At 47.7% G+C, this 27,810-nt stretch overlaps 1 protein-coding gene across 2 annotated transcripts in view; it reads right to left on the reverse strand.

Annotated features, from left to right (window-relative positions):
• Positions 1 to 27,810, reverse strand: part of COL4A2 (collagen type IV alpha 2 chain) — a 174,253-nt gene that overhangs the window by 101,028 nt on the left and 45,415 nt on the right. For both annotated transcript variants that reach the window (XM_086708425.1, XM_086708424.1), the window contains exon 4: positions 26,108 to 26,188. In XM_086708425.1, coding sequence (XP_086564551.1) covers positions 26,108 to 26,188 — 81 coding nt within the window. The remainder of the gene's footprint in view (positions 1 to 26,107; positions 26,189 to 27,810) is intronic.

Raw genomic sequence — 27,810 nt, forward strand, 5'->3', positions numbered from 1 at the left:
TGCATACAGTACATGCCCGATACGCACTTGTGAACAGACGGGTGACATGGTAATGCCGACAGATTCTTCTCCAAATTACTCCATGCCAAGCAAAGCAAGCACTTACTAAACTGAATTGGTTTGGCCAAGTACATGGGATTGTCGACTACACGTATTTATTAAACATGGACCTTTGAGAGGTTTGGGTCAGTAGGAAAGTAGGAATTTTTTTTTTTTTTTTGCTTTAGAAATGTTTCAGGCAAAAAGCATCTTCTACAATGAACAAGGAGGATGGTGTAGACCAGATATGGCTGGTCCTCCTCTCTGGGGGCTGGAGTGAGAGGCACAGGACCAGGAAGCAGCATCCCATTCCTGGGGTCGGGCTTGACTCCTGGGGCTGAAACCTTGGGAAGCACACGTCACGCTCCCCGAGATGTGTGTACGCATGAGGACACGCGGAGGAGAGGAGTCCGTATCCCGGGCTATTTCCACCACCTTCCCTCAAACAGGGGACAAAGGTGGAGGTGAATGGGCCGAGGGCCCCCGCGTGGGCTCTCTTGCAGAGCCCCGCGTGTGACTCTGATGCCCAGCTTTGACGCGGTCGCTCGCTACCGTGTGACCAGAGCGTGGTCACGAAGGGTGGCTTCAGTCCAAACTGTCCATGTGCAAATCCGTGTGAGTGTATGTGCATACGTGCTAGTGCCACAGCATGATGTCGGCTACAGACTGGTGGCGTTTCCACGACCGTAAGTGCCCCCTAAGCGATGCATGGCTTCGCGGGACACAAAAGTGATAGGATGTTCTAAACTGAACGTTAGAACGTTGTCGGCTCCTCTAGCCCCTTCTCCACCCAGGTTTCAATTCCACCCTGTATGCTGGCCAGTGGTGTCTCCTCTCACTCTTGGATGGGGCCAGGTCTCCCTGAAGATGCTCGCCTGTGGGGACAGGTGTGGGGGCGGAGTCCTGCTGGAGCCAACATCAGCTGGAGATGTCATATGCGGGGCGGGAGGGCCCGGGGGCCACGCGCCAGGACACGGTGAGATGACAGAGAGGGACAGTGGGACCCCCCTGAGGGCTCCTAGTTATGGGGCCTTTGCCTCTTGGGCAGGTGGGCAGAGCAGGCACCTGCAGAGGTGAGGCAGGCAAGGCAGCCTCAGGCAGGGCAGAGGGACCGGGATGAGGGAGGCGTGGGAGCAGCAGGCACGACAGACCCACAGGGGAGCCACGGGCAGTCCCGGAAGCCGTGGAGACCACGCCGGTTTATCATGTACAACGTCTGACGTCAGCGCAAGTCTGTGCCTCACACGGGCAAAGCTACGGCCCGCGAGCCAATCAAACCCCCGTTTATGTGAAAGGGGAACAATTTTGTTTTTTGCTGACTCACCACATGGGAGCTTTATGCCAGGTTAAAAGTCAAAACGCATTGCTCTCCGAGGGATAAAAGCTGCCCCTTCTATAAACACATTCCTTCCGACGGCATTCATCTCGCTCTGTGGTCTCCAAGGCGGCAGCCGCTTGGAGCATGACAGAGCACAGGGCTCAGCTCCTTCTCATTCAACAAGTAAAAATAAACCCTGAATTTTGGGCAGAGGCAAGGCCACGGTGCCAGGAGTTGAAACCTTCCCTTTTCAAGTAGTGTCTGGAGCACCGAGCCGCGCCCGGCACTCGGGATGCCAGGAAAAGTCCAGTATCTCTCCTCCAAGGGGCGGCGGCTTCCCGGCCGGTGGGGGCAGGAGCCCGGCTGGCCGGCCTCGTCAGGGAAGGCTGTGCCGCCCCGTCTGTTATTAAGTCCTGCTCCGGGGTTTCACGCTGCGTATAGATCTTCCCTTACAGCTTATATTTGGCCTCCCAGGGTACAGTCTGAGGAATTCTATTCAAGTCAAGCTTCAACAGGACCTGCCTCTAAGTTTTCTCCTTGACCATTTTTGGTCTTTTACTCTAAAGGTTGTACTGTCAGGTTTCCTTAACGTAATCATCAAGGGATACCAAAAAGTCTATTTTTGGCCACGCGATCAACATGGGAGCTTTATAAACATCCCTGAGGCATACATATTATAATTGCACCTAAGTCTCTACACTATAAAGTGCTGCTTCTCTAATAAACGTTGAACGACCTTGAGCTGAGTCCAGAACAAAGTTCCGGGATCTGCAGAAAGAGCGGTGTGCTGGCTCTGTGTGCAGAGCCGAGCACCTGCACTGGGGCTCCGCTTTCAAAGCCAGGGCCTGGGAAAGAGGAAGCCTCAGGACCGGGCCTTAGAAAAGGAGATCATGACTTCACTGCCACGAGCCTACTTATTTGGCCTCATTACTTGCCTCTGAGTCTCATGGACTGAGATGTGTTCTGAAAAAGCAAAACTGAGGTCCCGGAAGGCATCTATACTTAGAAACAGGTGCAGGCCCTTCCACCGGCCCTGAGTTTCTCTGCAGCTCAGTGCCACTGATGGCCAGCGGCCCCCTCCACGCCCGGTGTGGGATTGCCGGTGGACAGGTGCGGGGTTTGGCCAATAGTCCGCCTGCCTGAAAGGGTACTGTTGCCCCACAGATTCCAGAGGCTTTCCTGATGCCAAGGGACAGGTGTAATGAAAGCACAAAGCCCATGAGCATATCATGGTTTTTCTTATCAGATGGATTTAAGGAGTGGCTCTCAAGACCTTGGGCAGTACAGATTTGGCCATCAAGGAGGCAGGGCTTCTGATGTTTAGAAAATACCACTTACGACAGTGCACCTGTTATATATGAGTATTGAGAGGATCTATTTAGGTGACTTTTCTGGATAAACATTTATCCATGTAACACCTGACCTTGGCTCACTTTCAATGGACACCTTTCTGAAAGCCCTTGACCCAGAAGGCCAGCATGGGGGGCCTTGGTCATTCTTTTGTGATAATTTAGATGTGCTTGCTCTCTGCTCTCTCCTGCCTCTCTGCCCCAGACTGTGATCTTCCTGAGGGTAAGAATCTTACCCATATCTTTTTTTTTTTTAATTGCTGTACTCTACACACAAAGCACTCTGTTTATGTCTGTGGGCTGGATGAAGAAGGCGGAAGAATGACACAGCACTTAGCCACCCCACACGGCACGTAGTTGCCTTATAAATGTCATTTCTAATCTCCACGTCAAACCTGTGGGGTGACCATTTTAATTTCCACTTCTATAGATGGAGAAGAAGGGCTCAGAGCTATTAAGGAGTGTGCCCAGATCACGTGGGTAGAAATGAAAGTCTCATGTTTTCCCCTCAAGTCTTTTAAAATGTGCTGTGGAGGGGCGTCTGGGAGGCTCCGTCTGTTAAGCGTCCGACTTCGGCTCAAGTCATGATCTCATGGCTGGTGAGTTTGAGCCCCGCATTGGGCTCCGTGCTGACAGCTCGGAGCCTAGAGCAAGCCTCAGATTCTGTGTCTCCCCCTCTCTCTGCCCCTCCCCTGTTCGTGCTCTGTCTCTCTGTCAAAAATAAATGAACATTAAAAAAAATAATAAAATGTGCTATGGAAAGAATGTATTCCATTCGGCTCACCAGCAAGGATGCTATGGTGCGTGCAGCTGCTCCTGAGAACAGAGGCCCTCCCATAGGCGATCACACCATAACTGCTCTGCTTGAAGACACGTGAAATGGAGACAGGCTTAGTAACGCAGAGAAGGGATTCTCTCCCTGATGTATGATTTCCTGCGTGCCAACCCTCTCAGACCGGCTAACTGGCTTCTACTTCCTGAGCTGTTAGTGGGGTCGTCCAGCGGCAGGACACAAAGAAGCCATGACGAATGTGGCAGTGGAAAACACAGTGGTTGTGGCCCACTGAAATCACTAAATCATCACGCATGGCATCAAGTTCCTGGAGGAATCACAACTCAGCGGAAGCAGCGATGTTATAAAATCTTGGCATAAGGATAAGAGTGATAACGATAACCGTAAGCTGATGATAAAGATGTGCTGGCCCTTGGCTGTGTGTATTATACACCTCACCCCATTTACCTCTTCGGGGTGTCCATTCATGTCTCTGTTTTCCCAGCGGGCATGCTGGGGCCCATCCCACAGGTGATGAGGGCTGAGGCCAATTCCAACCCGGGCTGGACCCGAACACTGACCGTTGGACAAAGAGTGGATTCCTGGATGCAGATCCAGGGGGGTTAAGAAGCAGTTGGTTATCTGAGTCTCATTTTCTGACCTGTCCCTGAGCCCTGTCTGGTGTTCAGTGGCGGGTGGGGATCACTTGTTCTAAGGACTCGCTTGCCAGTAAGACGTGTGACAGGAGTTGACAGCCCGTCACTCTTGATGAACTGGCTTACCCGTCGTTTCTTTCCCCTAAGGAACGACAGCATTTTAAGTTTTAGGAAGACTTAATTTTTTTTAAAGAATCCATTGGTTATTCAGATGTTTATGTGAGTAAGGCTAGGGGGCTTTGGTTCTGCTGCAGGGGGCACAAGGGAAAGGAAACCAGAAATACTGGTACAAATTCTTCCATTCTTAAACACGCACACACACACACACACACACACACACACACACACAAGTGCGTGTGGGCAGGTGTAGGTGATGGTCTCACCTCTAAGGTAGTGCGAGGCTCCAAAGAGCTAGCACACGTTCAAATACACGTATACTTAACATGCTGACATTTAAAAGATTAATATTTAATAAAAAATATTAAAGCTGTAGAGACGAGTAACTACAATTACTGTGGATTGGGCAAAGGCAGAGAAGTCCCTTCTAACAGATTTCTATAAAATAAGAAATGATACTAATACATGATGTCCATGCTGTTGGAAAAACAAAAGACCTAAATAATGAAACTTATCAGCTTCACCCAACCCTCAAAACAGAAGCACCTCAGATTTCTTTCAAAATCTGCCCTTTTTAAAAGTTTATTTATTTTGAGAGAGAGAGAGAGAGTGGGAGCAGGGGAGGAGCAGAGAGAGAATCCCAAGCAGGTTCTGTGCTATCAGCACAGAGCCCGAGGCGGGGCTTGAACCCATGAACCGTGAGATCGTGAGCTTAACCAAGACCGAGCCACCCAGGAGCCCCTCAAAATTTGCCTTTTAAGAAACTCAGTGGGGTTCATAGGTCCCCTGCTGAATGCAGATCTCCCCCCGCAGGATTAGGGCCTTGGAAAACTTGCTCTTTATTTATTTATTTATTTATTTATTTTTTAATTAAAAAAAATTTTTTTTTAACGTTTATTTATTTTTGAGACAGAGAGAGACAGAGCATGAACGGGGGAGGGTCAGAGAGAGAGGGAGACACAGAATCTGCTCCAGGCTCTGAGCAGTCAGCACAGAGCCTGACACAGGGCTCGAACTCACGGACCGCGAGATCATGACCTGAGCCGAAGTCGGACGCTTAACCGACTGAGCCACCCAGGCGCCCCAAAATTTGCTCTTTAGAGAAGTCTAGCTCAATCAGTAATCTAGGCGTGGCAGGAGCACAGAGGGTGTCAGGAGGGTGTGAAGCCAGGGAGGCTGGCAGGAGGGCTGGCCTGCTAAGGGTTCATAACAAAGGAAAGCTGAGGGTGACCAGGGAGGGGGCGCCACTGAGGCCGGAGAAGAGGGAGGAGGCGGGCAGGGGGGTGCACAGATTGGCGAGAGGCTCCTGTGGGCAGATGAGGTTAATATGCGGCCGTTTCCTTCCAGCAAATATGGAGCTCGGCCATGCCTCCTGCATAAGCAGGACCCCGACCCTGGAGCAGGCCCTCTGCGTCCCCCATCCCACACGTGCTCTGTTCCAGGCCTGAGACAGCGGTGCCAAGGGAGGAAGCAAGGTGTCATGCACTTGGGACGCAGCATTTGACCGCAGTGTCCTGGCTCTGGGCTCCGTGGCCCAGCCATTATGGCCCCTCCAGACTCAGATCTGGGGGTGCACCAGCAGGAAGGCATCACAGAGCTACTGCTGCAGCAGGGACTCTGCAAGCCCCCTCCTGTCCCTACCCCCGGGGCTTGGTGCACAGTAGGGCACACAAACATTTGCTGAAACGAGGGCTGAAATGAGCAGTGAGATGGGAAGGGGGCCGTCCTGGGCTCTTGCAGTGCGTGGCCACTCGTTCTCTCGTTGGGGCTCCAGCCCACCACGCTTGGGCCAGATAACTGTCTCCCGTGGACTGCCCCTCGCGGCAGGTGCTCCCGGCACCCCCAGCCCCTACGTGCCAGGAACACCCTCTCCTTGCTTGTGACGCCAAAAATGTCTCCAGACTTTGCCCAGTGTCCCTTGGGGGGCAGAACTGCGCTGGGTGAGAATGTCTGGTGCAGCCACGTGAGGTCTCTGCCATGCCTGTGGCCTAGGTGTGTGCCTACACATCACGGCCAAGTAGTTATACCCGGGCTCACCGCTGCCGGTTCTGTTATCTCCCTCACAAACCTGGAGAGCAAACCAGGAGGGTCCTCCCCAGGACAAATGAGCAGCTCTCATCTGTGATTTTGTCTACTGGTATCAGCACAGGGCTGTGCACCGTGAGCCTGGGAGACAGCAGTCTTGTCACCACGGTGGGGATAAGGAACGCACCAAGGGATCAAATTACTCGCCTTAGGACAGGGCAGATCAGATAGGAGATATTTTTCCTGGTCTTTCCGATAGTTCGTATCTCCTAAATAGCACACAAAGGCTGTCTGTAGAGAACACTGAACTCAGAATGCACCTGCTGGGGCTGATTTCAAAATGAATTTTGTCGCAGACAGAATCTGCATTAATAACTTCCTTGTAAAACAGATTTTACTGATCATTTTTGTGGCTTGTAATCAACTTGCTTTGGTTGCTGTTTTCTCCCAGCTCTTTAGATCAACGTTAAAAGGCTGCCTGATGTGTTGTAACTGTTTTTTAAAATTTCACTTATTTTTTATTTGAGAAACAGAGAGAGAGGGAGAGAGAGCGCAAGAGCATGAGTGGGGCAGATGGAAAGAATCCCAGACAGGCTCCATACTCAGCATGGAGCCCAACGCAGGGCTCAAACTCATGGCTGTGAGATCATGACCTGAGCCGAAATGAAGAGCCGGATGTTCAACGGACTAAGCCCCCCGGGGGCCCCTCATTTATTGTAATTCTATAGTCTTGTTCCATCCTGGGGAACCTCCGGGAGTGCAGAAGTCCCGGAAGGAGGGGCTGTAGATAAGGGTGGGCCTCAGTTTCCTCACCTGCAGATGAAATTTCCTAGCGGGATAAGGTTCCTTCTAGACCTAAAAGTCTCTTAATTCGTTCCATGTCTATTTTCCTTTGGACAAAACTTTTTTCCTCTTGTCTATATTTCCTTATGTTCATGTTTTATTTGCAAACCATGTGATGAGCAAATCTCCGATACTCATCCTTCAAGAGCAAAGAGCCAGTATAAACGAAGGTAAAACCCAAGAGGCATGCTTCTCACTTTTCAACAGAGAACGCAGAAAGCACTAGTCGCAGGGAACAGAGGCCTGACGAAGCCTGTTGAAATTCTCGATTTCACGTTATAGTTTGATTCAAGACAGCTGGGCTATCCCCTCTGCCAGAGTCATCTAAAATGTGACAGAGGTTTGAGCGTTCTTGCAAGACGTGCTTAGGTCTCTGCCGGGTTCCCACATGCCTGTTTGTTCTCTGTCGGAGCAAACCCTTCTCTTTTCCAGTCTGGGTTTTGACGGCTAACAAGGAAAACATTTCGACAACGTGCACTTTTTTTTCCAACCAGAGATGTTCTGCAAACAAAAGCTTTGTTTAAATACACTTGTAATACGTTTAAATTATGTCAGTATGAAACTAGTAACTATAAATTAGTCTAATTTTTATAAAGTATATATTAAGAGGATTTTACTTTCTTTTTTTAAAGTTTATTTGTTTTGAGAGAGAGGGAGAGAAAGAGAGAGAGAAAGGCAGAGAGAGAGAGAGAGAGAGAGAGAGGATCCCAAGCAGGCCTGATGCAGGGCTCAAACTACCGAATCGTGACACCATGACCTGAGCTGAAAATGAGAGTTGGACACTCAACTGACTGAGACACCCAGGGGCACCAATTTTATCTTCTTGAACATGTTTTTCTATCACCTGAAGTTTTAGTATTGCTTCACCAAGTTGAGCTCAACTTGATGAATCTCTCCATGATCGAAGCAGAACCAGGTGTGTGTGTGTGTGTGTGTGTGGGGGGGGGGGTGGTGATTCTCTGAAGAGGTGGCCACTGGGGCTTCTTTTGAAAGCTCTTCCTGTGATCAAGTACTGCTGTTTCCAGCGGCCCAGGTGTTCCACCCCTCCTGACGGCACAGGGCTAACCGTAAGGATGTTCACCCAGAAAGCCAGCCACCCCCAGCCATATCCAGTTGACTCACATTTTCCATGATAATGAGGACGCCAGGGAGAAGTAACACATCCACGGTAATATCCACCGTTTGTTGAACACTGAGAGCATGCCAGACACTGGACATTTATTTAAGTATTGAAGAATATTACCTCTTTCGAACTACCTCGGGTGGGTATTACTATCCTACTTTACAGAGGAAGAAATTGAAGGCCAAGGAGTATATGTGAGTCCCCCAGGGTCTACAGACATAAGCAGTAGAGCCGGAAATTGACTCCAAAGTGAAGACTTTTACCTGCCCTTCTCACTCCCACATACTAAGACCACGTTACATCTCAGAGTGAACGCTGCAGTGCACGGACACCGCATTTTCTTGTACCGTGGGATGTCTTCCATAGGCCCCGCGTGAGTAGGTAGGTCCCGACGTGAAAGGGCTCTAGAAGGAAAAGGGCTTAAAACCAGGGCTTATATGAATGCATTCTGGGACGGAACAATGCTACAAGGAGGTTTATTGGCAGAGCTGCTTAATATCACCCCTTGATCTACTAAGAATAGTCTTAAAAAACTTCCAGTCCATTCAGGGGGTTCTTGAACTTTGGGAATGCTTCCGAAGAGGACAGAAAACCATGCATTTAATGGAACTCTGGTGGTGTAATCAGGACAAGGTTACAAGAGTCGGGTGGGGCGGGTGAACACTGAGAGGAGCAGGGGGGCGGAACCGGGTGGGAGCAGGGCAGCTGGTGCTGAGGGAAATGAGGAGAACATTTGCCATATTTGGAGAGCCTGCTGGTTTTCAAATAGGAGATCTGCCAATTCATGGAACAGAGCTGCCTCCAGAGGAGAAGAGAGAGAGAGCATAAACGCAAGCAGATGTGGAAAGGATGGATTTTTAATTTACAAAATTGTGGCTTTATATATTTTTGTTTCTTCTCTGGCTTCGTGGTTTTGTTTAGAAAAAGAAATCGTTGATGCAGAAATTATAGGTTGAAGAAGAAAAGATAATTAGGAACAACTGAGTTTCAAATGTGCAACCTCATACCCAGATTTTAAAGGAGGCCCTTCAGGAAAAGTCAAGAGTACGGACTCCTGGATGGGCTTCTGATTTGGTTTCCTCAACTCTAACGATGGAACTTTGGACAGCTCACTTCATTGTTCTCCATTTGATTTCCTCAACACACACCAGGGGCCACATCACAGGCTCTTGGAAGGACTGTGAATTAATGAATGCAAAACACTTAGCAAGCACCTCGCCCAACGTAAGCCATCAGTGTGTGCCGGGCACCATCATAACACATGGTGACCCAACTGGGCCCCATTTTCTGTGTTTTCCTTTCACGCACAGCATGTGCTAAATTTGAATACGATACAACTGTCTTATTAATAAAACTTCAGTCCAGTTGCAAACTCTCAAGCTGGGTAATTTGAGGAGTTATTCCAAATTCTGTAGTCTATGGTGCAGACACACAAAATCTCTGTCAAGTGCTACGTTATGTCCTTGAAGAACTCTAGAATCCACAAGAGTAAAAATAGAAGGGATGCTTACCTTAGCATGTGCCTCATCAATTTACAGTTAAAAAGTGGTAAAAAAAAAATCACAGAGATAGGAAGAAGCTGATTTAACAGATGCTGAATGATGGAGGCGTTAAGATGTGACAGACTTTCATACAAAATTCAGCAGAGTTAGAATTTCAGGGGTACCGCAGATTCCCAGAGTCCTCAAGCTCTGCATGGCAAGGCTCTGTGAGCTGTGGCTCTATGGGAAAGCATGATTCTCAGCCTGGGAAACCCCGCGGGTGTACTGAAGCCACACACAGAGACAGGAGAGAGTGAAGCCCTTTGTTTAAATCCAACATGTTACGGAATTTCTCAGTACAGTGCTTTGAGGGTGATGGCTGCTCCATATCTGTGATTAGCTGATCCCGTGGCGGGGGGAGGGTTAGGTCATCAGGATTCTTTTGTTAATTGCAAAAACAGGTAGTGGACATCCCACCTCTGAGAAACACTATGCATCCCAAAATAAATGTTTAGTCACTAAACCATATGGCTATTCAAAAATGGAGTAGATTGCTCCATAGTGGCCAACACACAACAGGAATGCACACCAAAGGTTGGAAGTAAAACCATGTGAACCAGAACAATAATCTTCCATAACAGGCATTGTGCACACCCCAGACAATGGGAAATTGAGACACACAAACAAAAGACAAACAACAAAACCTGCCAAAAAGGCATAGGAAACACCTGCTATTTAGAAAAAAAAAATGGAACAAGATACTAATGGTTATTTCATGTGCTTTGCGAGAGTGGCCACAAGATGAGACTTAAAGCATTGTGGAAAAATATCAGTGCAAGAATAAGTGTACTTTAAATAGGACATTTTGTCTTTTCAGGTTACCTCTGTTGGTAATAGGAGAAAAGATCGTTATAGATGAAAAAAAAAAAAAAAAGCTTACGTGCCTTCCAGAAATAGCACATGTTAGAAATGAATCACAATTACATACAAACAGTAAGATGCCTCTGAACTTCAAACAACAGAACACTAATTATTTTGATTAAAATGGCACTTTTTCCCATCCTTGCCCTGACCTGTCAGAAGGAGGCTCACTGATTCTGAAATAGCTTACGATTCACAGGGAGGAAAAACGGGTCAATCTGACTTGGTCTGCAGAGACAGAAATGTTATTATCTTTTTTAGGACAAAAAAACGTCTGTGGAGAGGTTTTGGGAAAGTGTTTCTCTTTGTGCGTGACCCCACCCCGGGCGAGGGTCTGTGGCCCCCCTGCCAAAGGAACCACCTCCACGGTGCTCTGTGGGGCCCCAGGGTGTCTGGCTCAGGGAAAATCAATGGCACCCTTGTCCAGAACTTCTTGAAATATCCAATTGTACGTGTTTCTTTTATGTTCTAAATTTCCGTGAAATACAGTAAGGACGCTTGGAAACTCCCAGAGTAGGATGTAGCATCCTTCTCTAAAAACAAAGCAGAAGGTGAGGGAATCCCCCCAGCTGCCTGGGGTGGGAGTGTGGTCCTGGCTGTGCCCCCAGGCCCTGCCTCCCTTCCTATCTGCGCGCCAACTCCCTGCCGGTTTATTCTGGGAGTTCCTGTTGACGCACAGCCAGCAGAATATAGAGATCACTGGGGCATATGGGTGGGGATGGGAACGACTGAATTCCTGGAACGGCGAACGTCAGTCCAGAGGAGGAAAGTTGGATTCTAGCGTTCTCCCCTGTGACAGTGACACCCCCCCCCCCCACCATGTCTCCCAAAGGACAGGGGATATTCACACCCAAAGGAGAAGCAGATTTAAATACCCGATGTTGTCAAAAATAATCAATTCTTGTGCCTAGAGTTTAGGAACATCAGGACTAGGTTTGATATAAAAGCCTGACAAATGTAAAAAGGCAATAGTGTATTCTAATAAAGTTTCAGGGTATTCAAAATACATGCCAGACTTCATTTCAATTTGTGAGATAAGATTAAATGCTAAAAATAACTAAAATCCCATGTTGAGCATGTGATAAAGGGTTTTCTATGATAGCAAAATGCTTTTTTTCCTGGAAACATGCACACATAAAATATGTATTTAATAAACATAAAATACACTAAATGAAAATCCGTAAATGTGCATACGCATATGTACACACACAGATAATGTGCATATTTCAAAATCCTGGGGTTATTTTTGGAATCTTTTATATGTTAATTCTAAGAAGAATGATCCTATCCTGGAAGCTTTCTCAGACGGCCCCCATGTCTGCTGGAAAGGGGTGTGGGGTGGCGGTACAGGGCCCCTCGCCCTCTGTCAATGCTAGTTTCATGGGACTAATCTATTCATCTTTCTGATCCACATGGGATTTCCATTACTCATCTTTCCTTCCAAGATAACTGACATTTTTGAAGGGCAACCGTTTTGTTAAATTTTATTTCCTTCTACTAAAGAAGTCTTTTTAATCTTCTGGAATTAAGGAGTTCATTTTCATCCACAAAGTTCTTTTTGTTTACTTCCTTAGTCTGATTATTCTACTCAAGGGTATGCAGATGGCTACATACCCCTTTTCATCGATGCTATCCTCAAAATAAAAAGTCCTAAAAATACCAGCGGCAATTAACATTTAGAAATCTCCTTTTTGGTTACTAGCCATCTTCATGGAATGTCTGTGTTTGAATTAGCTCAGTACTGGACAAGTAGGAGGGACAGAGACCCGGGGCAGGAGAACGCCTGTGTGTCCCCATCCCCAAGTCGGAAATGCTGGCTGTATCTTGTAACAACTTCACAGCAATCAAAGTAAAACCTTGGATTGGGGTTTAAAAATTAATTCTAGGGGCGCCTGGGTGGCGCAGTCGGTTAAGCGTCCGACTTCAGCCAGGTCACGATCTCGCGGTCCGTGAGTTCGAGCCCCGCGTCGGGCTCTGGGCTGATGGCTCGGAGCCTGGAGCCTGTTTCCGATTCTGTGTCTCCCTCTCTCTCTGCCCCTCCCCCGTTCATGCTCTGTCTCTCTCTGTCCCAAAAATAAAAATAAAACGTTGAAAAAAAAATAAAAAAAATAAAAAAAATAAAAATTAATTCTACACATGGAAGGCTGATAGTCAAAAAGCAAAACCAAAAAGGAACGTGACAAAAAACTTACATAAAAAATGGATTTGGGGGGAGAAGTATATCCCTTGTGAGCCCATGCAAGAATGTGTTTGGTAACAAAGGGGTGACAGGATTTTATGGTGGGGTTCAGAAGCATAGTATCCAGATCCAGAGAGGAAATAGCTCCAAGCACTCACTTGGGTCAGGCAGCTGCTCCAGGACTGAAGGAGGAAAGGGAGAAACTTAGGAGACCATCTTCACACAAGCAATGGGTCAGGAAGTCAGGGACCCAGTTTATGCAACACATGATAGTTTAATATGAAAAAGGTTAGGAGATCGTGTGCTTTCCTGTAATCTTGCTCAGATCAGTAGATGTGGGGGAGAAGGAGATTTGACTGGGGGCTGGTAAAGGGATGCAGGAAGGGAAAGCTCACTGGGGTCAGAGGGGCTTGGGCTGGAGTGGTGTGTGGGCACTGACATCTGGCGCATCCATGCTTGTGTGTATGCTTGGGTGCGATCAAGGGAGGGCTCCTTCCTGCAGGGACACGGGCACGTATCAAAGCTAAGCTTTTGTCCAGGGCAGCATCCTCAAGAGCTCTGGTGGTAACAACTACAGCACACACCCCAGTGCAGGGCCACCTCTCATGTGCTGTGATGGGGTTCTGGTTGGCAAACCACTTGTCAGTAGTGTCCAACAGTGCTCTCTTCGAGGGCACAAATTTTTGTCATCTGATGATGGCTGACACTCATACGAAACTCCCCATACAGCTATGCTATAGCACATGTGTTACCTCAGCCTTCTTGGATTTCAAATTAAACACCCTAATGCTATTACTTAGTTCAACCTCTTTCTCCTTGCCTCTAGTTTGACTGACTGCTTAAAAATGACTGTTTACGTATATAACACAGTTGTGGCACTAACAGAACTTTCTTCTGTGACTTGCAGAGACTAAGTCTACCTTTCCAGGATGATCTTAAGTTAACCTCCTGTACAACACTTGAGAAGCAGGCTGATGTCACCATCCTGGCATCTCTTGCTTTCAAAATCCACTCTTTCAGGGCAAAACAAACTCATGAAAAACACCAGCTACAGGAGGGATCAACTCTTACAAAAAATGTGAAGTACACAAGGCACAGAAAGAAATATCCTAGGGGCTCAAACAGGCTCAATTCAACTTCTTGTCAGTGGTATGTCAACCACTGGGTCTCTTTTAAGTGAAGCTTACGGAATGAATCTTACTGTCTTGAAACTTTAAGTGGGTCTCACTGTTCTCTGCAAGTCTCAAAGGAAAACTCTGATCTTGGGGGAGAGCTGAACTTTTTTGGTTCAACTTTTGGTTAGGACTTAGATTCTTTTCTTTTGCAGTAATATACTACACTTTTCATTAATGGAGTTTTTAACATGTGCTTTACTCTGGACACATATAAATCTACTCTGAGGTGGGTTTTTTTGTTTTTTGTTTTTTTTTTAACACCCAAGAACAGAACAGGCTGCCATCAATCTCAGATGCCCTCTTCTCTTTTTCCTGGGTGTGACACCAGGGACAAAACTTGTCAACATACTACACCTGTAATTCTATCATTCTATGGAGAGAAACACAAATATTTGTAAAATATCAGGTGTTAAAGGATGAGGAATTCACCCCCAGGCTCCAAACACAGGAAGCCTGGCCTCATGTTTCAGGGTTCTGCTTGAATTGTCTGGGCTCCTGGTCAGTTCTCTCCTCCTTCAGACTGCAGAGATGTGGCCTGAACTGTGACAGGCTTGCTCGTGAGTCTCGCCCTGGTGCCCCCCGGGCTGCTTGGGCACGAGACCTGCCTCCTCTCTAGGCTGGGCTGACGAGCAGGATGTTAAAAGCAACATAAAAAAGAGAACTGCTCCTCAGAGAATCACAGAATTCTGTTAATTTTGTTCTATCTCCTTGCAGACATGTGCATCCTCAAAGGCTCTGGCAACGTGTTTTTTTAACCAAATCTGAGAAACGCTACTTTTGTTGACAGATGCTAAATCTGGGTGCGATGCATAAAAACTGATCTGGACATTAGGGTTCTTTTGAAATACGAGCACTATCTTCACAAGCCTTTAAAAATGCCATTATCGCCACTTAAAGTATATTTTTTTTTAAAAGAAAATAATTACTACCATGCAGAGCTGAAACATGCCAGTGCTTTAATTTTTATTACTGAGACCAGGCTCACCATAGAACTCATTCGTCCTTCTGTTTCTTTATTTAAAACAGACTTTAGGTTTGAAGAGTAGTTACAGTGCCTTGCAAAGACAACAATTTAATAAAAAACATCAACACTGACAAGGCAGCCGAGGACTATTAGGCCAAAGATATTATTTGCCCAGCATTAATGACTTCCATTTCACTTCCATTTTGTTTTGTCTCCCCCACCGCTTTCTGGTTCCAATCCTTTAGGAATTATCCATCCCAACAGTGTTTTGGATACAAAAACTTTTGTTCCTATGGCGGGATTTTTAATGCCCTCACAGTGGCTCAGGAGGAAACTGTCCTCAATACAAGGTCTGTATTGCGTTACTGGGGCGGCTGTTCCTGCTTCATTCTTCCAGAATTTAAACTTTTAGGCTGGACACAGAGAGGGAAGGGACAGGGATATTTTGACCTTTCTCATCAGTGGGGACATATGCCCTTTTGAAGGCCTGCTTTGTGCTTCCCATATGAGTCAGACATCTGACGACTTGAATGATTTGGTTGTCTACACCACAATGTGCTAACTTGGGTGGGATGCCAGAGGGCTCAGAATCACAGGCTGTTTGGGACCTCAGGTTGGGCGGTTTCTTAAGAAAAATTTGAAATGCCTAAAAGCTGTCAGAAATAAATTGATCTTCTGCTCACCCGAATGCCAGTGATGAGTACAGTATCTCTGCCTGTGACTTTGAAGGACAAGGGTGGTTCCTTCTGATTTAAAAGGAAGAACACAAAGCAGAGATGAGATGACCCTGATTTCCTTCTTCCCAGGGCACCCCCCAAGTATGTGTCCATTTAGGCAGCACATTCTGAAGGCCCCTCAGTGAGGAAAGTGTGTGTAGGAAGAGTTCGTCTGGTCACTTCTTTTTTTTTTTTTTTTTTTTTAATTTTTTTTTTCAACGTTTATTTATTTTTGGGACAGAGAGAGACAGAGCATGAACGGGGGAGGGGCAGAGAGAGAGGGAGACACAGAATCGGAAACAGGCTCCAGGCTCCGAGCCATCAGCCCAGAGCCCGACGCGGGGCTCGAACTCACGGACCGCGAGATCGTGACCTGGCTGAAGTCGGACGCTTAACCGACTGCGCCACCCAGGCGCCCCTCGTCTGGTCACTTCTGCCATTATTCTCTGGTTACTATTTAACTATCTCTGGAAGAAAACAAAAAGTATTTTCAAAACTTTGCCATGCGACCTACTGGTTTTCTCTTTGCTATGGAAGCAGTGTGATGTCTGAGTACTACGACGCAAGCACACGGAGCCTCTGGTCAGATAGCTCACTTGGGAAGCACTTTGAGACGAAACCACAGTGGGCAGGTGCGACACGCATGCTTTCGGCACACGAAGACTAGACCAGGCCATGTGAGGCCCTCTCTTCCCCTGTGTAGACAGATGACCAACTCAGAGCAAACATTTCTGTTTTCAGACTTGCTTTCAGAAAGCAGATCATGCTTGGTAACAACCTTGCTCTGGTCATTTCAGAAATCCTGCAATTGTTTACTTAGAATGAATTGGAAGTGAATAAAACAAAACAAAGTTCTTTGAAGACTGGTGTTCTTTCTGTAACAGAGAGGGGAAATGCTTTAATGCTATACTTGTCAAAACATTCCATCAGGAGGTAGGAAAAACGAAGGATTTCTGAAGGCAGAGCTTTGGTTTGGTTAGGTTCTAGAACAGTAGAAATATTTATTTGTCTCTCCCAGTTTATCAGCCATCTATTGGCATCTGTGTGAGATTTTCAATCAAGACACAAAATCGTTACTACCATCATCATCCTGGCTATGGACTGATGTGATATTTTCCTTAAAGCCATGAAAGGCCATTTCCCCAGGATGGTCAGCTCTGGACCAGCGCCCACTTAATTATTGGGTCGCCACCCTAAGTGCCAGAGGCTGGCAGGGACGGGCTGGGTCCCTGAGCTTCCGCTGGCTCAGGCCACCACCCAGAATTCATGGGAAGCTCCTGGGGGCTCCTCCACCCGCTCCGACCAGCCGGTGGACCTCGCAGGGCCAATTTTGTGCTTCTGCAGAAACCATACTTTCTACATACACACAAAATCTGATCACAGTTAAGGTCTAAAGGGTTGGGGAACAGAGACCCACCTATGTACAAAAAAAAAAAAAAAGGTTTTCTCTCAACGTGGCTCCCTCTTCTGCGTGGGCTCTGAGAATGTCTACTCTACGCTTTGTGCATTTAGGTGTAAATTCCGAGGGGAACGTTTGGATGTGTGGTTCTCTCAGAACGAGATAGTGGGCGTCACCTCCCCGCAGTGTTTCCAGAGTAACAGACGCTTCGTGGAAGATTTGTGGTGTCTGTGGCACCAAGGCAGCCATCTTTCATGGGCAACACCTGGACACTCAAGACCACAGTGTGGCGACAATGTGCCACGCAATGTGGCACGAGCTGCCCACGTGATTTTTTGGGTGTGTTTGTGTACAGTGTTCATTGGAAGAGGGAGAAATGGATGAATCAAGTAGGAAGACCTTTACAATTCTTCCTTTGCACTCAGGTACTAAAGACATCTGATGGGCCAATGCTTCATTATTCATCACTGAACATGTACCGCTCCTGCTTGCAAATGTGTTCTCTGCTGACTCCATCATCTGTCAAGTATCTGCTCCCCATCAGCAGTTGTATCATGGCCATTTCTGTTGAGGTTGATAAATGCTAGGCCACGACCACTGTGGTTAATTTTCACCAGTGACTTTCATGGTTCCCATTATTTAACAACATATTTTACTGGTAGGAAACAACCCAGGATAGTTTGTCCTGGGGATAAAGACCATGATGATTTCGATGGTGACGAAAACATGTGTTTTCTCTAAGCACTGACTTTCAACCAGGAGATTCTGTCCAGAATGATGTTCTCTGAATCCATTCAGCAAGGCGGTATTAAATTTTGTCTTTTTATGATCTGAATAATGTATTTTTCCTTTTGGATGAGCTCCCAACGGGCCCGTTTTCTGTCAAATCCTGACTACCTGTCATAATGGTCCTTGCAAAATGAAACAATTACCATCTTGGGCCAGGTAAGATGGGGAGTGGGCCTGAGCCACGTAACCGTATCTCTCTTCTCCAGCTGCACCACTAACGCGTTTTGACACAGTTTACTGAAAGCCCTGCTTTAAGAAAATGCTTACTTGATCTTGCCAGAAAGACAGCGAGAATAGCCTGATGTTCCAAAGCTGAGGGCTGGGTGAGCAAAGGTCTCCTGCACCAAAGCAGCTAGACAAGGAGTTTCTAGAAGGGGAGGCCCTGACCAGAGCTCACGCTGGAAATGCAGGTTTCCCTGAGGCTTGGGCAAGGTCGAGGATGTGATGAATCATGTTCGGTACAGACACCACTTCCAATGTGCCCTGCTCATGGGTCTCTATATTTTTGAGATAACATGCTTTTAGTAAGATATAAGCAAGTTGCAATCTTGGTCTTACTTTCACAAAACCCTGACTTTATATTGTGCTTTATTTTTGTCTAGGATTTGATATCTAGAACATTCCTATAGATTCACAGTGAGTTCATTGTCTCTCCTACTCTCCACCTCCGTACTCCCTAGAACTGTGATCTTCAATATGGAAGCCATGGGACCTATTCAATTTGAATTTTTGTTAACTAAAATTAAATAAAATCTAAAATTTCTCTAACTACATTTTATTTTTTTATTTTTATTTTTTTTTAATTTTTTTTTTCAACGTTTATTTATTTTTGGGACAGAGAGAGACAGAGCATGAACGGGGGAGGGGCAGAGAGAGAGGGAGACACAGAATCGGAAACAGGCTCCAGGCTCCGAGCCATCAGCCCAGAGCCTGACGCGGGGCTCGAACTCATGGACTGCGAGATCGTGAACTGGCTGAAGTCAGACGCTTAACCAACTGCGCCACCCAGGCGCCCCTCTAACTACATTTTAAATGCTCAAGTAGCCAGGATGGACAGCATAGATATAGAACATTTCCATCTCTGCAGAAAGTTCTTTTGGAGATCACGGGGCTAGAAAGCTCCAAAAGATTAGGGATATTGATTGCTTTGTTTACTTCTGTATTCCCGGTGCCAAGACGGGACCTGGTGTGTGGTAGGTATGTAATCGCTGTGTGTCAAACGAATACTTTGGTTTTCAAGTTCTAGTTTCCAACTACGGCTGTGTATAATCTACTATTTCATGGTATTTTCTTTGAGTAGACTAGATCACCAAAACACGAACCTCACCAGCCTCCCCATATGAAGGGCTCTGTGACTTGAGTTATAAGTTACATGACTTCTCTAAGGACATCCCTCAAATGGTTTCTCATCTCCCTAAGACTTGGACACAATCTTCTCGCCGCCCCTGACCTTTACTGTTGGACCTGGCCTTGCACCAGTGTCTCCCCTTGCTGCCCCTTAAGCACTCAGGGCACACCCTTACTTTGGGGTCTTCGCCCCTGCTGTTCAGGGGACCCCCCTGTTCACTCATGCACCCCTTTCTCTTAGACAAGTGCCTTGTTCATAGATGGTACACAGTGCATGTTTGAGTGTTGAAGACATACCAACCTCCATGGCTAAAAGGAAGCGGGGTTTTTCTCATGATGGCAAACATAAAAGCACATCACTACCTGTGATCTACAAGTTAGGTGGACCCTGTCTACACCTGCTGCAATACTAGTTTCACTGCAGAAAATAACCACGTAATTGAGATGCTGCAGCTACTGTAGCATCAGATGAGCCAGAACCACACCACTGTTCCAACAGCACGCTAAAAGTAGCACACGATTTTGAAAGCAGGTGAGACCCATGTGTGGACAGGTATTACAAAAGCCTAGCACCCAGGTCATGTCCTGGCTGGTTCTGAATAATTCGTTGTCTTTTCTGGATTGTGATAGTTCATAAAACATTGGAGGTGGATTCTAATTTTTTTAAATGTTTATTTACTTTTGAGAGAGAGCGAGAGAGGGAGCGAGAGAGTGGGGGGGGGCAGAGAGAGAGGAAGACACAGAATCCAAAGCAGGCTCCAGGCTCCGAGCTGTCAGCACAGAGCCTGATGCGGGGCTTGACCTCACAGACAGTGAGATCATGACCTGAGCCGAAGTCAGACGCTCAAGTGACTGAGCCACCTAGGCGCCCCTGGAGGCCACTTCTGTTAAAGGTACTGAGTGTGCCATGAGAAAGTACCAGGAAAACAGCAGCTGGTCTGAACAGACGTTTGCCATAGCGGCACCAACGTTCTGATCCCACACATGCGAGCATCTTCGGGGAGCAAAGGTGATGGCCACGTTGCCACGGAAACCCGGGCGTGGACCACGTACAGCACACACGCTCCGAACTGAAGATGTCTCCATAGCACTGCGTTGCTCTACCCGCTTTTCAGACTTGTAGCGAGCCATTTCAGAGAGGAAATTCCATAGTATTTTGCAGTCCTGTCTACTCACATTTAAGGGGAAGGTTTACGGTCTGCAACGCAGGATAGAAGGTACTCTTATCAGCAAGACTGCAGCTCACCTTACAGAGAAGATCTTGTCAATCGCCTGTGGCTCGTAGCTGCTCTACGTCCTTCTACCCCTGTCCCTGGGGGCCAGGGCTCTGCTTCCCTTCATCTCTTGGTCGCTGCTCCTCTGAGCTGACAGCAAGTGGCCAAAGACAATGAACCTTTCCACTGTCGCAGGGCACCTGCTCCCTGCTACCCCCTGCCAGAGTCCCCCGGCCACTCTTCCCTGCTTCCCCTTTCACTCGGCATCTCTCTGGTTTCTTTCACTTTGATTTACATTGTCGAACGTATGGAATCTTGTGAGGTTAAGAATTGTTTACTCATACTTTGACTCCAGTCCGGGGACCCGCAGACTGTGGGAAACTCCTGGCTGCATGAAAACACGCAGCAGCTACACGCAGCAGCTACACACAGCTTGGTGCGAGCCATCGCTACCGTGCACGCGAGGGGCTCATCTCTGGTCCCGTGGTTGGTGCTGTCAGGCCCATGGGGGGCGAGCGCGTGGCTGAGTGCTGAGTGGCGGAGGGGGGCAGGGATGCCAATGTCCTCAAGCAGGGGCTGAGGACAGAGCTCTGGGAACCAAAGCTGTGGGTTCTCTTTTTCTCACCGCAGCCCGACCATCTCCGTAATTCCAAACAATTTGGACCTAACAGCGTCTTGGTGCTTACCAATCTCTAAAATATCTGATTGTCTGGGGAAACAGGTGCCCTGTGAAGGCCGATGCCATGAAAAAGCTGCAGTAAGCTATCTGACCCGAGTTTATGGTCAAAAGTCAAAGGGCTGGGGGGAACACGAGCCTGTCTAAGGAACTGAAAAAATGAATTAAAACTGACCTCTGTTGGAAAAACCTGAGAATTTCACAACCTCTGGGTAAGTTAATGAGCAAAGACAAAGATGTCTTTATTTGTTGAGTCGGATGCCTCACCGGCTCTCCTCACTGTTGTCTCTACTAGTGATTTTTGTATCACCCGGTGGATCCCGCTGTTCTGATGGAAGTTCTGTGACAGAAATGAACTCTAATGCTTTCCATCCAACAGACTTCCACCCCGTGAAAGAAAGAAAAACATAAAATATATGAAGGAAGAAAGAGTAAAACGACTAGAAACAGGCGAAGGGGCTGGGCAGCTGTGTCTGGGGCCAGTGACCGTAGGACCACTGGCGGCAGAGGGCTCGGAGAAGTTAGTTGGCCGGCTTCCTTTGTGCCCGTCACCCTGTACGATATCGGTGAGTCAGGACTTACAACTTTTAATGACTCCAATATATACACAATCGTTTATTGTATTTTTTAATGTTTATTTATTTATTTTTCAGAGAGAGAGAGAGAGAGAGAGAGAGAGAGAGAGAGAGAGAGAGAGAGAACACGAGCTGGGAGGGGCAGAGAGAGAGAGAGGGAGACAGAGAATCCCAAGCAGGCTCCACACTGACAGCAGAGAGCCCAACGTGGGGCTCAAACTCACGGTCCCTGAGATCATGACCTGAGCTGAAGTCGGATGCTCAACTGACTGAGCCACCCAGGTATCCAATAGTTTATTTTATATACAGACCCTCAAACAGCAATAAATTATCAATTCATTTAGCGGCGCCTGGGTGGCTCTGTCGGTTAAGCGTCTGATTCTTGATTTCGGCTCAGGTCATGATCTCATTGTTTGTGACATCAAGCCCTGAATCGGGCTCTGCCCTGATAGCACAGAGCCTGCTTGGGATTCTCTCTCTCTTCCTCTCTCTGCCCCTGCCCTGCTCTCACTCTCTCAAAATAAATAAACTTTAAAAAAAAGTACCAGTTCTTTTCTCAAAGTTCTGCTTCCCTCACTGAACCACTGAAGGGAAGGGTGGAGAACTGACCAGAGCATCCTAACTCATGCAGAGAGAGGGCCAGGACCCCTTTCATTTGGCCTGTGTCCTTTCCTTCCATCCGCAGAGAATCTCCTCCATGTAGGCTACCATCTGGGAAGAGGCAGGCACAAAAGATTACTCATCGAAGTCTGAAGACTTGACTTGTGTTCTGGACCACACTGGAGCAGGTCACTTACCACCCCCCTGCCCCCCGCCCCAGGTCACTGTTCTCCTTCCCTGACGTGTGAACTAGGGAACAGGGCCCAGAGCACCCCTCCACACCTCCCAGCTCTGCCCAGGGAGTGAAGAGTGGGGCTGCAATTCCTGCCCTCCACACCCCGGCAGCTGGTGGCATAGTTTTTCCATAGGGCTGGACGGCCCTGCCTGCGAGAAACAGTCTTCTCTCTGCTATGACCCACCAGCCCCCAGCGAGGGCTGGGGAAGCTGCACACGTTTCACACTGAGCTTATTCATTCGGTAACATGAGAATTCATTCGGAATCAGAATCCACAGTACGTTTGTGATTTCTGCTTCAAGTCCAAAAGTTATCCAGTAACATACAGCTTCTGATGTCGGCTGTCACCATGGTGAGGAACAAGTGAACTCTACCCTGTGCCCATATAAGGCCGGGCTGCCCAGGGCCCAGGGAGCACAGAGCTCTGCAGCGAGGCATTGTCATCTGTGCTCCAGAAGTGCCGTGGGGAAAATATATGGCAAGGGACCCTGGGGGAGCTGTGGGAAAGAACAAAGTATGCACTCAGCTCTCTAACAGCAGACTCTGTCCAACTGCTATTTTTATGCATGACATTACTTTTAAAAAATATTATCAATCCGAGAGTAAGACAGAAATAGCCCTGCCGTCTACAGGAACACATCTGGGTAAATTTGTTAATTAACAAGTATTTAGTGTACATACACCAGGCTTCTGGAACTGAAACGGGTACCGCGCCTTAGCAAGCACACTAATGAGGTAGACGTAATTGTTCTAACAACAGGTATCTCCACTAATACAGGCTCACCCCACAGAACATGATAAATGGTGCCATTTCTCTCTCCTCTGTAACTTTTTTCTTCCCATTGACCATTAGGCTGTCTATCACCTTGTTGACTAGTATCCAGTGGCACACCTGGGTCACCGGGGCAGCCCCGGAGCTGACTAAGACAACCCAACTTGTATCTGTAAGGTCCACTGCAGCGTGGAGGGCTGGGCAGTGTGAAGAGGGGGGCAAATGCAGCCTGAACGCTACGTGTGGTGGGTCCCACAGGCCAGGCCCCAAAGTGGGCTACCACATGGCTCTGTCTCTTGAGGAATACTCACACAGCTGTCACATCTCATCTTAATGTTATCATAATCTGTCTGAAGAATTAGAGGCAGGTCAAACTCACTCGGGGCTCTGGATTACTCGCGTTAACCAAATTAACTGGAAGGGGTCAATTATCTACTTGGTCACGTACAGAAACACTGTCAGGCTATGCTGTGGATGAGGGATGATGATAAATTAAAAGCTCTCAGTGCCAACTTACTGACTTAGAGAGACCTAGGGACCCTTAGAAATCCCCCCTCCTCATAACCACACTGAGAAGACCCCTGGCGTTCCATAAGAGCACATAACTACGTAGATGGTCCTGCACAGTAAAATAAAATACAATGCTAAGTGACATAAGTCAGCTGGAGAAAGACGAATGCTGTATGAGCTCACTCACGTGGAATTTAGGAAACAAATGAGCAAACAAACAAAAAAAAGAGGCAAACAAAAAAAAACGCAGACCCTTAAATACAGAGAACAAACTGGTGGTCGCCAGAGGAGGTGGGTGGGGGAGGGGTGAGACAGATAAAGGGGACTGAGCACAGAGAAATGCGTAGAATTGTTAAATCATTATATTGTACACCCGCAACTAACAGAGACTGTATGTTAGTTATCCTTGAATTTAAAAAAATAATAATCAGAACAAACTATCTTTACCGAAGAACAAAATTTGCATAAAACTGTTATGGGAAATGTTACCATATTGGTTCTGCATTAAGCAATCATAAAAAGTGAAAAAGTAACCTTCTGCTCTGTGTGGGTTCTGTTTGGCTGATCACGTGGAGAAAAATGCAGAGTCTCTCTGGAGTGTCTCTCTGGAGTTGAATTCCCTCTTACACAGGCAAGTCCCATAGATATTTGTAAACCATTAATGTATCTTCCCCTTGCCCATATTCGGCCGGGCCAGGCTGGGCCCTGGGGAGGGGAAGCTCTGCGTCAGGCAATGGTCATCCCTGACCCGGAAGCGGCACTGGGAAAACCGATAGCAATGGACCCAGGGGGTTTCAATCTCATGAAATGGCTTCCATATGTTTAAAAAATACTTAATCCTTGTTCAATGCTGATGTGTAATCTTTGATTAGCAAATCTTTTTTTATTTTTCAGTTTATTTATTTATTTTGAGAAAGAGTGCACACGCATGTGAGAGCAGGGAAGGGACAGAGAGAGAGGGAGGGAGAGAATCCCAAGCAGGCTCCATGCTGACCGTGCAGAGCTGGACATGGGGCTCAATCCCGTGAACTCATGTGAGATCATGGCCTGAGCCAGAACCAAGAGTTGGAGGCTTAACCAACTGAACCACCCAGGCATCCCTTGCTTGATTAACAATTTTTAAAGCACGATGTCCCCATTCCAAGCAGAGGAAATTTTACTGAGTCAACAACAGCAACAACTGTCTTGAGGACCATAACTCATGAAGGACATAGCATGTAGGGACGGAAGCTCTGGGCGAGTGACAAGAAGCCTCCTCTATGGCGGTCTTCAGCCCTGAGAGGATGGTTAGTCAGTCCCACGGTAGTGAGACCAGCACCTTTGTGAAGGGGTTCCTTATCAATCACAGATTTTACATGTTTGACTTGTGGAGGGGACTCGGGTAGGAGAGGGCACGACGTCCAGCCAGCCGCAGACTGGCCCCACCGAGCTCTGCTGAGGCGCGTCCTCCCTCTGGGGTGTGGGAGTGGAGAGTGGGGACCGTCAGCACTGACTTCAGGATTCGGGGTGGGGAGACGCATTTGGAACGCCCGAGGAGCACTGTCAGATCTGACTCCACAGCAAAAGGGAATGCAGGCAACACGTCCCAGCTGCCTCTCACGACCTGGCCCCTGGCGGACGAGCAGGAGCCCCACAGGGAAACACGATCCCAAGACGTGAAGCCTCAAAACACTCAGTGTCATAAAACGCTATATGGTCCCCACGCGAAAATGGGCTTGCACAGATAAATATAAACAATCTCTTTTTGAAATCAGTAATGCCAAGACCCAAGCATCAGCTTTAATGGCAACGGGAAAGCCAGTCACTTCGACATACGGAACCCAGTATCAGTCCGTATTTCGGGTTCCGATGCGGGGTGACCTTTTTTCCCTGACTCATCCGATGAAACGCACTACAGAAAGGACATTCAGGGGATGAGTGGAATGATTTTAAAAGGGAGACTTATTCTCCATGGCAGGATGCTTGTGCCCTCTAGAATATCAGAATATCTATACCGTGAGGGGGGAGACACAACCATGTCTGCTTTACGTAACACACACGTGTATATACAATCTCACAAGTAGAAGACGCCCTTCGTAACAATTAATAAGAGAAAAGATGTGTAAGAAAGTTATGATTGTTCTCAATTTGTGCGGGAAGTGGCATAAATTGACCAGACTTTGCCTCGTATCATTGCTTGTTCCGATACGGAAGAACACGTCTGTGTTAAACTTCTCAGCAAAGTATGCGATTGACTTAATCACGCGGTTTAAGGCGCTTGGGTTTAGGCGCAAGTATAAGGAAGAGAGGTTGATGGTGACGCTGTGACTTACCCGCCCTCCTTTCTCAGGGAAACACTGGCAGCCCCCGCTACAGTCTCTGCCCCCGCAGGGCACGTCGAACTTCTTCACGCCCTGCAAGAATAACATGAAGAAAACGTTAGTCCAAACACCATCGGCTACAGCGGGTGTCACAACAGCATCTGCTGAGAGGAGGTCCAACTCCGGCCATGCGGTCTTTATTCAGAACAAACAGACTTCGGGGCGCCTGGGGGGGCTCAGTCCACTGAGTGTCTGACTCTTGGTCTTGAATCAGGCCTTGATCTCACAGTTCGTGAGCTCTAGCCCCACGTCTGGCTCTGTGCTGCCGTCACGGAGCCTGCTTGGGATTCATTCTCTCTCTCTCTCTCTCTCTCTCTCTGCCCCTCCCCCCCACTCTCTCAAAATAAATAAATAAACTTAAAAAAATAAAAATAAGCAAATAGACTTTAATTTTTAGAGCAGTTTTAGGCCCACAGCAAAAGGTACAGAGATTTCTTGTCTCCCCCTCCTCCCCTTCCCCCCAATGCATCCTCCCCACTATCAACTTTCCCCTGCAGAGTGGCACATTTGTCACAGTCGATGAGCCTGCAGTGATGAGTCCTCACCGCCCAGACTCCAGAATTTACATGAGGGTCCCTCTTGGTGTTGTGCCTTCTATGGTCACTGTGCCTTTTAAAGGTGATAAATGCCAGATGCCGAGCTACGTCCTGGGTCTCGACAGTCAGGGAGAACATTCCCTGAGTGCAGGGATTCCGTGTGAAGTGAGCCTGTAAGGACACTCTGTTAAGTAGTTCAGAGTGAAGGAGGAACTCAGGCGCACAGGAGGCGGCCCTTCGTTCTCTGGGAAATGTGGGGTGTGCATCCCAGAGGAGGGGGGTTCAGGGTGAGCAGGATTGGGCTACCTTCAATGCTGGGCCTCCATCATACACCAGGGATTCTGCCGAACTAAAGGGAGAGGGGCTTCCGATGGGGAGGGGGACCTCGCAAACACACCTGTCAGGAGGTGCAAACCCTCACCTCTGCCGCAGAGGTTCTCGACATCCCCGGTGGCGCCAGCAGAGGACAACCCGTCCCTTTGTTCTGTGAGACCCATTGGTCTGCAGGGGGAGGAGGGGATGGAGGGAAGGGGCTTTCACGAGGATTTCGCAGACTTTTTGTCAGATGCCAAGACAGAACTCTTCAATGAAGTGAGTGAGTAAGTCAGGGAGCTCTGTGCCTGGACAATTCTAATGGGATTCCATGGCATTTCTTGCCCTTGATCTCAGTATTTCAGGTAAAGAAAGGACTTGGACTTTGGACCATGTCTGAGCCCTTCCTTTCAGACCACTGACAGTACTAAACATTTTGAGTGGGACGGACATGACAATTAGGTTGACCTCTTCCCTCCCCTTCCTGATAAGCCCTGTCTTTCCCATCTGCATGACAGGTGAGTTACAGTGGCAGCAAGCAGGGGAGTCCCTGTCTGTCATGTCACCCTGGGCCAGACTGCCCGGCTGGCAGGCACTGATACTCCAGGGGCTCTGGAAGTGGTCGGCTTCCGGTGAGCGCCAAGCCAAACTTTACCATGCACGCAACAGTCCCCAGAAAACAGATCGTTCCAACTTTACGTACAAGAGCGTTTTGCCACATCTGTCCCATTCTCTTCTAAGTTAAGTCTCAATGACTAACCAGGATGGTCACCTGGGGACTCCCTCCATTAAGCTTTCTGTTTCTTG

The sequence above is a fragment of the Puma concolor genome, chromosome A1, assembly GCF_028749965.1.
Source record: "Puma concolor isolate L17-30 chromosome A1, mPumCon1.1.hap2, whole genome shotgun sequence".
In the NCBI taxonomy this organism is placed as follows: Eukaryota; Metazoa; Chordata; class Mammalia; order Carnivora; family Felidae; genus Puma; species Puma concolor.